The 13,794-nt window shown below is 58.8% G+C and overlaps 1 protein-coding gene across 1 annotated transcript; it reads right to left on the reverse strand.

Annotated features, from left to right (window-relative positions):
- Window positions 1-703: 703 nt before the first annotated feature.
- Window positions 704-5,050, reverse strand: LOC311159429 (protocadherin-10-like; the record flags this gene model as incomplete). Its single annotated transcript, XM_084215517.1, has 4 exons — window positions 704-951; window positions 1,162-1,250; window positions 1,354-1,412; window positions 2,564-5,050. 4 exons carry the CDS (start codon window positions 5,048-5,050, stop codon window positions 704-706), a joined length of 2,883 nt encoding a protein of 960 aa, XP_084071643.1.
- Between the last annotated feature and the right edge of the window lie 8,744 nt (window positions 5,051-13,794).

The following is a 13,794-nucleotide window of genomic DNA, read 5'->3' on the forward strand; positions in this document are numbered from 1 at the left end:
CTCAGGTGCTGAAGCTGGCAGCCCCTCTGGCCATGCAGTCCGTGTGTGCACGCGCTGCTCCTGAGCCAGGGCTGGCTCTGCCCTGGACCTGGGCTGTGTCCAGCCCTGCAAGTCTTGGGTCAGGGCTGGAAGAGAAGCACTCATGAAGGCTGAGTTTTGCACTCACTTCCCAGAGAAAAGAGACACCAATTGCTGCTCTAGACATGCAACACATCCTGCTGGATCTCGGGGGCAGAACAATGGTCACTGCCCCAGTGTGTAAGGTCAGGCTTGGCTGAGCCAGGCCAGGTCTGCACACACTTTCCATACCTAGTGGGACAGAGATACAGGCATGCAGCTCAGTACATTCACACAGCCAGACAAGACAAAGTGACAATGTTTACAGAGATGAATGGTCCCTAAGGGGACATGGGAATGGGTGAACTCAAGGCAGATTTGCTTAAATCTGGTCATATGGACCTCAAACAGCACCTGCTGCCAATACAGCTCTGCAAGATGAGATGGGAGAAATTCCCCCTGCCACCACCTCCCAATCCCTGTAATTTTCAGTCTCTTGCTCCTTAAATCCTTCCCACATGCTCTGTTGAGCCACTCTCCCAGCAGCTCTACAAAGTCTTGACTGGTCCATTCATGGAGGCGTGTGCTGTGGGTGGACCTGGCAGCTGAAATAATGCAGAAGATTCCAAGGGTAGAGACATCCAGGCTATTTCAGGTCGTTGTTGATAACCACACTGTCATGCATGTCACAGTAAGTTGTCATCTTCTTCCTCTTGCCAAAGGTGGAGAAGCTGTTTTTGTTCTCCCGGCCTGGGAAGAGGGGCCCATCCTTGCTGGAAAGCAGAGTGGGGGTGCCAGGGATGTAAACGTTGTGCTGATAATCCAGGGCTGGGTACAAGGGGCTGTACTGGGGTGTCCAGATGCTGTTGGGGCCTGCTGAAGCCTTCTGAAACTCTGGAGAAAAGATGAGTGTAAGATTGGCTCAGGTCACATCCACATCCCAGGATGCAAGTCCTGTGTCACCAACCTCCATCCTGGTGCCTGGACACCCCTTCCACCCACAAAACTTCACCACAGCAAGGAACAGGGATGTGATGCCCCCACTGCACCTCCAAAAGCAACCAGAGGGTCTGGTCTTGGCAGGCCCAGTATCCCAATACTAACCAGAGACAGGGGTCACCAGTGTGCACAGCCTCTCGTGCTCCTTCTGGAGGGCTCTACGGATTTCCCCCACATCTTCCAGGCTCTGGGAGCTAAAGAGAAGAGACTGGTTCAAAGCTGTGTGGGACATAACCTCCCCATTCCCACATCCCCCCTCCACCTGCTCCCTCTGTTCCCCAGTGATGGATTCAGTACCTTTTCAGGGCAGGTCTCTGTGTGCTCGGAGGCAGCCAGTCAGTGTTGGGCTGCTTGGCCTGGAAAACACGGGGAAGAGCAAGGCTGGTGATTGGGACCCTCTGTCAATCAGCCCTGGGACCCTTTGTCAAAAAACCCAGCCCTGCCCAGCACAAGGCTTCAGCAGGCAGGGATGCAGGACCACATCTCCATTTTCCTGTGTTCTTTGTGGAGAATCAAGCAGCACATTCCTGTTCTGGGGAAACTGAGACAGCATGGAATCAGCCTGTTCCCTTCTGGACCTTCCTCACCCTCCTGAGATATTGGGGTGGTTCTGCACTTGTCCTCTGCCTCTGGGAGTTTTAAGCCTGCCATTCTGGGAAGAGACAGGTGGTTTTCCTATTCCTGCTAATTTTCAAAAGCCTTTTTTGCTTGTGCAATGTTTACTTAGCCTAGGTTTGAGGTACTAAATAGTGAGAGATGCAAAAATCAGCTGTGTGCTTGATGTCCCAGGAGGGTTGCAAAAGCTGCAGGAAAATCTAATTAAGTATTAGGGAAGAGAGTCCAGGGGTGCAAGGAGACACGTGGAGAGACTCTCTTGGCAGAGAGTCTTGGGCTCTCCTCGGAAGGGCTGGTTTATTAAAAGTCAAACGTAAGTGGATTAGACGCCTCATCACTCTCCATCCTTGTAATCGTGTTTTGGAGAGTCTTTCACAGAGAAAATTAGGCATTCCTCATTCCAATACCTAACAAATGTTGACATCAAAATCCTGCCCCGAAGACCCCACTCCCTGCCTGCTGGCACAGCCTGGTGCAGAACAGCAGCCAGGCCCGGGACACTGCGGGCCCCTGCCAGCCCGGGGGAAGCAGAGCGGCAGCGATGCTCGCACTGTCCCGGTGTGAATTGTTTACCCGGCCAAGGAGAAGCCACCCCCACTATCCCACCGCCCCCAGGGCACCGGAGCATCTCTGTTGCCTCTAATGGGTACAAAAGACGGTGAGAAGGGATTTCCTCTCGCCTCAGCCGAGCCCGGCGCTCCCCCGGTAATTAGACCCGTCGGGAAGCTCGGTGGAGATCCCGCTGCCTGACGGCTCCTGATTCCCGCACTGATCAAAGGCTCCGGTTGCTCTCTGGGAGAAGCCGTGCCTGGCTTCCCTCGTGGCAGAGGCTGAGGGAGGGGGCTGGGGGGACCTGCGGAGCGCTGCTAAGCCCTGCTGGGCGTTCTGTTACCTCTTTGGAGACCTGGAGGTGCTGGTCTGGCCGGGACCGCTTCCCGGGATCCTTCTCGTTGTTCCGGGGGGGGCTGCAGGGTTTGAGGAACATGAAGTCGCTCTGAGCAGACTCAGGACCAAGGCAGACCTTGTAGCAGTAGCCTGGGGGGCCGCCCGCAGGCACATCAAGGCAGGTGGCAGCCGTCGTCCCTGCAGGGGGCTGCGCCGTCAGGTTGGAAGTCTTCAGGCCATCAGAGGAGGGTCTGGACCCGGGACAGCAGTGGCAGCGAGGTGGCGAGCAGCTGTCCCCCTGGCGGGAACGCCGCTCTCCGCGGCAGCGAATGGCTGTGAGAATGAGGATGGCGAGGAGGAAGGTGAAGGAGATGGAGCCCAGGGAGACGAGGAGATAGAGGGTGAGAGGGGAGGATGAGGAGACCTCTGGAGGGAGGCTGAACTCGCTGAAGTCGGAGAGAGTCTGGGGCATGGTCTCCACCACGGAAAGCAGGAGGGACACGGTGGCAGAGAGGGCTGGCTGCCCCCCATCCCGCACCTGCACCACCAGCTGCTGCCGGCTGGCATCCTGCTCCAGAAAGGAGCGGAGCGTGCGCAGCTCCCCCGTGTCGGGCGCCACGCTGAAGAGGGTGAAGTCAGTAGCCTGGAGGAGCTGGTAGGAGAGGCGAGAGTTCAGCCCCGCGTCCGCATCCACCGCCGACACCGTGCCCACGAGGTAGCCGGGCCTGGCCGATCGCGGCACCAGCTCGGTGGCCACGGAGCCGTTGCGCGGCATGGGGGAAACGATGACCGGAGCGTTGTCGTTCTGGTCCAACACAAAGATGTGGACGGTGACGTTGGCACTGAGTGGGGGAAACCCCGCGTCCTGTGCTTGCACCTGGATCTGGAAGCTGCGGATCTGCTCGTAGTCGAGGGAGCGCAGGGCGTACATGTGCCCGCTGTCTGAGTTGATAGACACGTAGGTGCCCACGGGCATGCCGTGGATGTGCCCGTCGGCGATGGAGTAGGACAGGTAGGCGTTTTGCTGGCAGTCGGGGTCTAACGCGCTGACAGAGCAGATGGAGGCGCCCGGCGCGTTGTTCTCCATCACGTAGACGCTGTAGGAGGGCTGGAGGAAGCGCGGAGCGTTGTCGTTCACATCAGACACGGGGATGGTGAGGGTGCTGCGGGTCAGCAGGGCAGGCGAGCCCATGTCTCGAGCCGTGATGCTTACGTTGTACTCGGGCACGGCCTCCCTGTCCAGCGCTTGCGTGGTCACCAGCGTGTAGTAGTTCCGGAAGGAGGAGCGGAGCTCGAATGGCACATTGGGGCTGACCTCACAGCTCACGCGCCCGTTGTCCCCAGAGTCCCGGTCCAGAACGCTGATGACAGCGATCACAGTGCCCGGGGGGGCATCCTCCAGCACGGGTGTGGACACAGAGGTGAGGGTCACCTCTGGCGCATTGTCATTGACATCAAGGAGGTGCACAAGCACCCTGCAGTGCACAGCCACAGCCGAGGGCCCGCGGTCCTTGGCTTGCACGTAGAGCTCGTGGAGGCTGGCCCGCTCGTAGTCCAGGCGGCCCTTCAGCAGCACCTGCCCGCTCCGGGGCTCCACGTGGAAGAGCTCCCGGACGCGTGGCGGTGCGTGCCCACTGAAGGAGTACTCAATCTCCCCGTTGGGGCCCTCATCCAGGTCAGTGGCATTGAGCTGGATGACCAGAGTGCCAGCAGGAGCGTCCTCGGGAAGGCTCACACCGTAGGAGGGCTGGTCAAAGGCAGGCACGTTGTCGTTGGCGTCCAGCACCGTGACGAGGATGTGAGCCGTGCCTGAGCGTTCGGGGACGCCGCCGTCGAGAGCGGTGAGCAGCACCCGGTGCACGCGTTGCTGCTCACGGTCGAGGGCACGCTCCAGCACCAGCTCTGCAAACTTGCTGGCATCGCTGCGTGTCTGCACCTCAAGCGAGAAGAAGCCGTTGGGGCTGAGGCGGTAGGTGTGCACAGAGTTGGTGCCCACGTCAGGATCCTGGGCGCTCTCCAGTGGGAAACGAGCACCGAGCACGGCAGACTCGGCCACCTCCAGCACATATTCCTGCCAAGGGAAGGTGGGTGCGTGGTCGTTGATGTCCAGCACCTCCACCTCGACGCGGTAGAGCTCCAGTGGGCTCTCGACGAGGAGCTGCAGGTGGAGCAGGCAGGTCCCCCCGGCCTCGCACACCTCCTCCCGGTCAATGCGCTCGTTCACAAAGAGGATCCCGTTCTCCAGGTTCACCTCCAGGTGCTGCCTGGCCCCGGCCCGCGACACGATGCGGAACCTCCGCGCTGACAGGGTGGACACATCCAGTCCCAGGTCCTCACCCAGGTTGGCCACGAAGGCTCCGTGCTCCAGCTCCTCCGGCACGGCGTAGCGCAGCTGCCCCCGCGCCGGGTGACGCGCCGGGGGTCCGGCCAACAGGAGGAAGAGGAGGGAGCGGAGGAAGAGCTGCCCCCGCCCGGAGCCTGCTCCGACCCCCATGGCCCCGCGGCAGTCCCGGGAACGAGGAGTCGCGCCCGCGCCGCCGCCTCCGCCCTCGCCTTCGCTTGCCTCTTGCACTTTCAAAGAGTTTAGGGCTCCCGGGGGCGGCGGAGGAGGGCCTTGCCCGGAGCTGCGGGGCCGAACCGCGGCCACCGGCAGCGGCTTAACCCTTTCTTTGCTGGGCCCCGCAAGGGGCTGCAATCCGGGTCCCGGGGCCACAGCAGAATCTGTTTACCGGAGGCAGACGCACCTGAGGAGGAGACCACCTTCGGGGAGATCCCGTTAACGGCCGTGGGAGCTCCAGCAAGACCGATCGCTGCCCGGGGCACCGGTACTACCCCGCAGATGCTGCGTTCGGACCCGCGGTAGATTAAGAGGAGTCCAGATCGCGGCTGCTGCCAAATCCCCCGGCCGCGTCCCCCGCCGTGCCGGTCCTAACCTTAACCAGATGGTTAAGCCCCTCCAGACTTGATTACATTTCCCTGCACACCGTTTTCCTTGTAATGCGGAGTTTTTAATTACAGGAGCAGGGGGATTACAGCCCTGGATAAAGCTGAGCCCATCAGCGCGGAGGCACAGAGACCCCCCCCTCCTTCTTTCCCTGCCTCCTTCCCACCCCCGACACCCTGCTTGCCCACAGCCCCGCGTCCCAAATCCCTCTCCCCCACCGGGCACCCCAGTGTCAGCCCCCTCGGGCTCTCGGCGCACGATCCTGCCCAGGTACCCCAGGATCTGCCTCCCCACACCCCCAGCGGTGCCCCCACCGCGGGCACAAACTTTCCGCCCCCTGCGGAAGGCGAGGGGGAGGCGGGAGCAGAGCGAACCGCGGGTCCCCCGCCGGCCCCCGAAGCGCGACAGACGGCGGCCCCTGCGCCCCCCCTTCCCCTCCCCGCCCCGGTACCGCTCACGGTCCCTCCGTCGGCCGATCCGTTCTCCCCGCAGACCCGTCTCCAGCCGCCGCCGCGCCCGGGCAGCTCCGTGAGTCGCCTCCCACCGTCGCCGTCCCCGGGGGCGCTCGGTAACGGGACGGGGCGGCCGCTGCCCCCGCCCCGCTGCTGCTCGGGGTGCGGATAATCCTCTAACGATCTAGTTAAAGGCTCGAAGGGGCTCGGAGCCGCTTTAGCCGGGGACTGATATTTCACCGCCTTTGTCTCTGCTTACCGGTCCCCGTTGGGAAGGGAACCGCCGACCCCAACCGCTCCCCCCACCTTGCTCCCCACGGGGACCCGAGTGGGAAGCAGGATCCAGAGCCGACCGGGAGACCGGAGGAGGCAGGAGGCGGCGGAGCTTGTGGGGTTTGTCGGGCTGGGTAAAGGATTTGGTCCCGGGGAGTGCAGCGAGACCCACGCGGGACGTGCCAGGCTCGTGGGGTCGCCGGTCGGGGAGGAGGGCTGGCAGGGCGGGCAGGTGGAAGGAGCGGAGCGCCTGGGGCACGCGTGGGCTCGGGCTGCTCACGGGTGGAATCGGGACGGCTCCCGGTAAGTGAAGCCCAGCCTGCATCGGCAGCGCCGGTCACTGCCAGCCTGTCCCCCGCGCCATCTCCCACGCCAAGACCACCCCTGGCGGCGTCGTTGTCACCCCCGCCCCGATCTGTTTCTTTCTAATCCCCCTCCAATCCCCGATTTGCGCCCCTCCTGCCCGCCCCCCTCTCTCCGTCCATCACCGCCCAGCCCTCCCGGGGCTGAGATGCCGGAGGTGGGATGGAGAGGGTAGAGCTCCTCCGGGAGCCCCCCGAGTGCTGCTCCGGCCAGAGGGGGGGTTGAGGGTGGGGGTGAAACGGGACACAGAAATTTTCGGGGGTCTTATTTCATTCCCTCCAGTCCTTCCCCCGTCTCCGACCAAACGCATTCTGCAAAATCATTGGAGCGGCTCCGGTCCTATTGTTTGATTTAGAGTAAAATATTCACCACCACCTCCTGCTCCCCCAGGTGCACCGGCAGGATCCAACGCCCCCCCGGCTCCCTGCACGGTCCTTCCCGCCCTTCTCCAGCTCCGCTTGGTAAGGCACCCCCCACCCCTGCACGTCTTCATCGCTGCTTCCTTGGGAGGGGGGAATTGTGTCATGTCCCTCCTTGCTTCCCTCCCCTAAGGGAGATCACAGGATAGTCCCATCCTTTTCCTCATCTCCCCAGACCTTGTAGTCTCTTCTAGCTCCCCTCCCAGACCCCACGATTCCAGGGGACCAAGGTCAAACGGGGTGGGGGGGTGGGAGGGGTTAGGGAGAGCAGACTTGTTCCAAGGATCCCTTTCCTGAAGGAAATGGCTCGGGCTGGGGGTGCTGCAGAGAGGTGAGGAATCCAAAGAGCCTTTTTTGGGGGAACATAGCAGAGGAGGGTGAGCAGCAGGATTGGGGGGATGGAATGGGGACAGTGCACCACTAACACCCCACTTCATACCCGACAGATTTTAAGGCCCCTCTTGTGGTGCAGAAGAGTGCTCAGCTGCCAGCCCTGTTCTCCCGGGGCAGGGAATCAGGATGCAGCTAGGAGCCTGTTTTTGGAAAATGCTGGAAGCTAGAAGGGGGTCTGTCTCTCTGAGATGTCTTGGCACAGGCGGGCGGGTGGCCAGTTGCCGCAGGTCAGCGCTGACGTGCCTTGGCAGGGCCAGCCGGGGAGATCAGGGTGGGATGCAGCAGGAGACGCCGCAGGTTGAGCTGTCTTGGAAAAGTCATGCAGAGAGCAAAGGACTGGAGCGGGGGGGAACAACACTCAGCTGCCTGTGGGCACTAAACCTTGCTCAGCCACCACTGCCACTCCATTTTCCTGCCTGCTGCGTTCTGGGGCAGCAGAAGGGGCTGCAAGAAACGCTGTCCCTGCCAGAGCGCAGAGCCCTCCCCCAGCCGCCCAGGGCGCCCGTCTGCCCAGCCGTGCATGCGGCTGCTCCCCCCTCGCTCCGAGCGGGAGCAGTTGTAGTTTGTGGTGCCCAAGAGGGCAAACACAGTGGGAGGGAGGGGATCTCCTGGTGGGAATGAGAGCAGCCCTGGCCCTGCAGCTGGGAAGTCACTCCGGGGTTGCTTCTGTAGGGTCAGGCGCTGGGATTCGGTCTGTGAAGCCACAATGCTCTCTGCAGCAGGATGCCCTGAGCAGAGCTCCTTCCACTTCAAAACTTTGATTCCCTGCCCGCTTTTGGGAGGAAAACCCAGCTCCTGAAGGGGATGGTGGCTGTCTTGGCATGTTTATCAGGGCTGGTGGGCACTCTGCCTGCCCTTGTGTGCTGGGGTGCAAGATATGACACGTGCCCACCCCCTTTCAGAAGTGCACAGGGACAGAGTGAGGAAATCGGGGCATGAGCTGGAGAAAGGAAATGCTCATTAAGGAAAAAAATCTTCACCATGAAGGTGTCACATGGACTAGACTGGGGCAGGGATTTTCATCCTGGAGATCCTCCTGAGCTGCCAAATCTAGCTCTGAGTAGGGATGCCCAGAGTCCTCCAGATGTCCCAACAGAAAAAACCCTTGTGAACCTGGAAATTTCCAGTCACTGAGCAGAGGTGAGTAGGTCAAAGCAAGGGAAAGAGCTGCCCAGAGAGCCCAGGCTTCCAGAGAACAGGTCCCAGATTTATCAGGAGCCAATTTTCCTCACAGGCACCATGCCCAGGGGTGGATGGAGAATGAAGGACGCCAGGACTCCCTTCCCACTGGAAGTCCTTGTCCATGGACTTTGCTCTGCAAGGTGCTGGAGTTGCTTAGCACCCTCCTCTTCCTCTGCAATGGTGCAGGAAGAACTTTTGCACCAGGCATGATGTGTTCATGAAGTTCCAGGGGGTTTTTATGTGAGGAGGTGTCGCTGAGGTGACCAACTCAAGGCTTACCACTGGTAGAAGTCACTTGACTCTCCTGGTCCACACAGACAGACAAAGGGACAGCTCCCCCAGTCCCTTTGACAGCGACAGATGGAAACTGAAACAGGCTCAGCTCCAAGCAGACCCTCTCTAGCAGTCACCTCCTGAGCATTTTCAGGACATGGGGCCCAGTCCTGCTCAGCCTCTGAGGGAGCAGTTCTGGCTCCCTGGAGAACACAGACTTCAATGGCAGCTCAGGAAGCTGAGTTTCCCCTCCTGCTCTGGAAGAGGGGGGGATTTCTTACAAACCCAAGCTGCCAAAGGAGCTGCTCTCATGGCTGGTGTCTTGTTCCCCTTGAAGTAACAGACTTGGGACCCAAAGCAAAAGAAGGGGTGTGTGTCCCCATTATCCTGAGAGCTGGGACTACTCACTTTGCTGTGGGCATCCTCTTAGAGGGTCTCCCTAAAATGTCCTGAGGGAATGTCTCCTTTCTGCTGGGAAGGAAGAAGGAACAGTGAGCAGGAAAGAAAGGTGGGCAACAGTGTGATGATTGCCTGGGGGAAGAGCAGCTTTGTGAGAGAGGAGGTGACACCTCTCCTCTGTCAGGCACCAGGATGACTGGTGTTGGAATATTATGCACAACTCTCGTGCCTGAAGTTCTGAAAGGTTAAAAAATTGATTTAAGGCTTGGAACAATACCTTACAGGGAGAAGTGGAAGTGAAACTGCCTGAACTCTGTGGAGAAAGAAACCAGAGGAGAAATGATGGTAGGGCCAGGGAGGTGCTACCAAGAGGAAGTGCTTTGGACATTTAAAAGAAACGCAGAGCCATGGCTTGAGCCTGACAGCTTCATGTACTGGACAGTGAGAGAGGGGACCAAGCTGTCAGGACTTTGGATGGTGTCTATGTCTTTTGGTGTCCACAGATCCACGTGAAAAAAAAGATTCCCAAGTTCCCCAGGGTATCATGCTAAAGTGGGAACACTGGGCCTGGGAGGAGTGGTTCTGATTGATCTCACCCCCTTCAGCAGAGAAACCACTGCAGCTCTTCCACTCATGTTGAAGCTGGGACCCCTGTGAGGAGGCCAAGGGGCAGAAGTTGGATATTTCCTCTCCTCACAGACATCTTGCATCAACACCCAAACAAAAATGGTGTGCCTGCAGTTCAAGTTAAAGTTCCACATCTCTGGGATAGGTTGGTGGTTTCAGAAGGGAAAGGCATGAAAAGGCACGTTCTCCTTTCTCCCCACTTCTAAAATGTAATTCTTCCAGTTGTGGACAGATATGGGGATGTTTCCTGCTTCCCTGTCCCTTCTTTCACTTCATTTCTCTGTCTCCATTCCCAGGACAGGGACCACCTCTACCCTCCCACTCTCCCCTGGCCCGTGCCAAGGACTTTGTCTCCCTGAGACACACCCCACCATCCCCATCTTCTCCAGGGAGCTTTGCAGATCCTCCAGGCCTCCCTTTTCTCCCCCACCAGCCCTACTTCTTTCCTCTCTGTCTGAGAGATCAGTCATCGAGGGTGTCAACGCACACACACCCGACTCCCCCGGGAGGATGGGGAGCTGGAAGCTGGGGGTGGTGTTCTGCTGCAAGAAGGCAAAGCTGCCATCAGCAGCTGCTTTGATCTGGAGACAATTACAGACGAGTGTAGGACCCTGCTCCACTCAGCCAATAAATAATGGAATTTCTGTGTTGACACAGACAGATTTCCCCCAAACTGTCAGAGAAGGGGAGACAGAGTGAGTGAACGGGAGCCCGAGAGGCTGGAGGGAAGGGGAGAGAAGCAGGAAGGGGAAGGAATGAAGTGGGCCTGTGGGAAAACAGGGAGAAGGAAAAATAAAAAGAAGTTTGGGAAGGCAACACTGATGGGGGGAGCTGGGCAGGGAGGAGAAGAAGCCTAAGGAACACATATTTGTAGAGGGGAAGGAAAATCAAGACAGGAACTGTGGGTGGAAACGGAGCGGGGGGCGGGGGGGGAGTGCTGCATACGCAGCTGGAAGCAGAGGGAAAAGAAATCTGAAGGTGGAAAAGAAAGAGAAGGAGGAACAAAGGCATGGCAGTGTCCCCGGGGCTCCCAGGCTGCCTGGCAGATCACACGCTCTCCGAGCAGGGACCATATTCCCGCAGCCCTGCGCAGAGCGGCCCTGACCCCCCCGGGGCGCTCGGCGCTGCGGAGCCGGCATGGGGAGGCACGCATGAGTTGGTGAAATGGTGCCACTGGTGTGCAGCCAACAGCAGAAATTTGCTCTGAGATCACAAGTCCCTGAAAAACCTCCTGCGGATGGCCTGTCCCCATGCTCCCCCTGCTCCTCCCCATCTCCCTCTCCCTGCTCCCTCTCCAGCCTGGAGCTGTTTGTTCTCTGGCTGGTGATGGTTTTGTACTTCACTTACGACAGAGCAAAACCTCCCTTGTGCTCAGGAGCCCCACACTGAGCCCAGCAGAAACCATCCATCCAGCAACCCTCCAGCCTGGATGCAGCAACAGACCTGACAGGGATGGGGGGCACTGGGGTTGTCTCCTTCCTCCCAGTTTGGAACATTCCAGAGCCCTACTTGTTCCCTCTTGGCCCCATCTGTGGCCTGAGCTGGCTCAGCCCCAGAAAGTTTGGAGTATGGCTCAACTTGCCATGCTCCAGGCCAAGGTCTCCAGGCCAAGCACCACTTCCCTGTGTGTGTCCCTGGTTCCAGCTTGATCCTTCTTGCAAAAGCCAGCATACAAGCTTCCCACCTGAGCTCCAGAAGGGAAGCAAATACCTCCTAGCTCAGGGATTCTCCCCACTATAAATCTTCACCTCGCCCAATCTCTGCCTCCCACCCCTTCCTTAACCTATGTCCAGAGAAGCTGTGGCTGCTCCATCCCTGAAAGTGTCCAAGGCCAGATTGGATGGGGCTTGGAGCAGCCTGGGATAGTGGAAGGTGTCCGTGCCCATGGCAGGGGATTGGAACTGGCTGATCTTCAAGGTCCCTTCCAACCCAAACCATTCCAGGATCCTGTGATTCCTGTTCTCTTTTGCAGCAACCCCAGCTCCGAACAGGGTCTGGACCTTTTCCCTTGCACAGATCAGATCCTCCCCTGGGGACACCTTGCTGCCCCCACACAAGGAAGGCAGGACAGGATGCAGATTGGGCCAAGCATTGATCCAGGGGGCAGTCAGTACACAGCTCTCCACAGAGCTGGAAGGGGGCAGGAATGCTGCCTCTGGAGTTGTGTGGGATGGTGCCACAGCACTGATGGCACTGATGGGAGCATGGGACACCCAGGAGCCTGGACAGAGCAGGGGTTGGTGGCACAGACTGCCAGCACCACTGCACCAGGTCAAAGCCAGGCAGGAGGGAGGATTTCCAGGGATATTGCCTATGGATGTTGTTTAGCTTTAACACTGGCAAATGGCAGGAATGCCTGCCTAACTGGGGCAGCAGTAGCTTGTGGCCTGAGCAGTGGGAGGACTGGAGCTCCTGCCAAGCACTTAAATCTGTCAGGATGTAAAACTGGTGTAAATTGCTGAAAAAACAGGTCTTTCTGCTAATAAAGTCACAGGGAATGATTCAGCTAGCCCAGACAGGGTAACATCAGGGCCAGGCTGGGACCCCTTCTCCAGAATCACTTCAGGTCCCTGGTCCCACTCATCTTACTAGGATGCTGCTGCTGCTCCTCTAGTCCCAAGCAGGATGTGTAGAGAGTGAGGGGAAGGTGGTTTAGCAGGAGAGGGTGGGGTTGAGGAAGAGCCCAGAAGCCTCTCAGGGTGCCCAGGAAGGAAAGAAAGAAGAGCAGCTGGGTATTTTTGCTCAGCTCCTCCATGAAGCCTCAGCTCTTCATTCCAGGATGAGGCCAGGGAGAGAGGAAGTGGAGGTGGCAAGACAGATTGTTTTTCTGGGGTCTACTGTGATGCCTGAGTACTTCTCCAAACACTGCCATCAATAGCCAGTGGGATGGAGACAAGGGAGGTCAGCTCAAGCTGAGCACAGTCCCCAGCCTTCCTCCAGGTCTTCCATGCCACAGGTCACAAGAGGGTTGCACCTCTGCCCAGGCACTGGGAACAAGCACCGAGCTGGCTCCAAGACCTCAAAGCACTTTCACATTGGGAGCAGCCAGGACATCCCAGCCTGGATCAGCAAACCATGCAGAACAGCTCTCCTTACTCCACCAGATCCCAGTTTTAACTTGTGGAAGAGCTAATGAGAACCAGTAGGGACAGAGCACCCCAGCCTTGTTCACTGGTGAGGAAAGAAGAAGGGGAGCTGCAGAGCTGGGTCTTCTCTCCAAGTAAAACCCCAAGTCCTGACCCATCCAGCACCTTAAATTCAACATGGAGATAGCAAATGCTAACAAGGAGTCATGGAGAACCACTGCTCCAGACTGGGGGCTGAGAGCCAGGAGTTAACACCTCGCTAAGCAGCGGTGGGAGCAAAGAGTTAACATGGCTGGTACAGGGAATGTTATCTGTCTCTTCTCTAAATATTATTTCCTCCCATGAAACCAGCTTTTCATCCTTGGCTAGAGGCAGCTCCCGCTGCTGGGAATCCAGCAGGAGCTTGTATCTGCTGCTGCACACACCACTGCTCCCAGCAAGCTGCCGAGACAAAGAGCTGCGCTCCCCCGGCGCCAGCAGCCCCAGCACGGGGAGCTGGGGCTGGGGCTTTGGCCCCCAGGGTGCAGGTGGCCTCGGGAAGGGCTCGGGGATGACAGGCTTTACACCAAAGAGGAATCTCGTTACTGAGAGCACTGCGCTGTGGAGGGATTTCCTCCCTGTCTTGCAGGGACCAGGAGCGGCAGACAGGGACAGGCAGGGCCCAATGACAGGAGGCTGTGCAAACCTCACCACCACCCCAGGAAGGTTTCTGTGGGGCTGCCCATTTCACACCTCGCCCCTTGGGTGTGCCAGGATGGACAAGATCAGGATACACCATGGGAAAACCAAGACAGCAATCACTGGCTCCAAGGTCACAAGCTGGAAAA

Source organism: Fringilla coelebs (genome assembly GCF_963513975.1).
Source record: "Fringilla coelebs genome assembly, chromosome: 15".
NCBI lineage: Eukaryota > Metazoa > Chordata > Aves > Passeriformes > Fringillidae > Fringilla > Fringilla coelebs.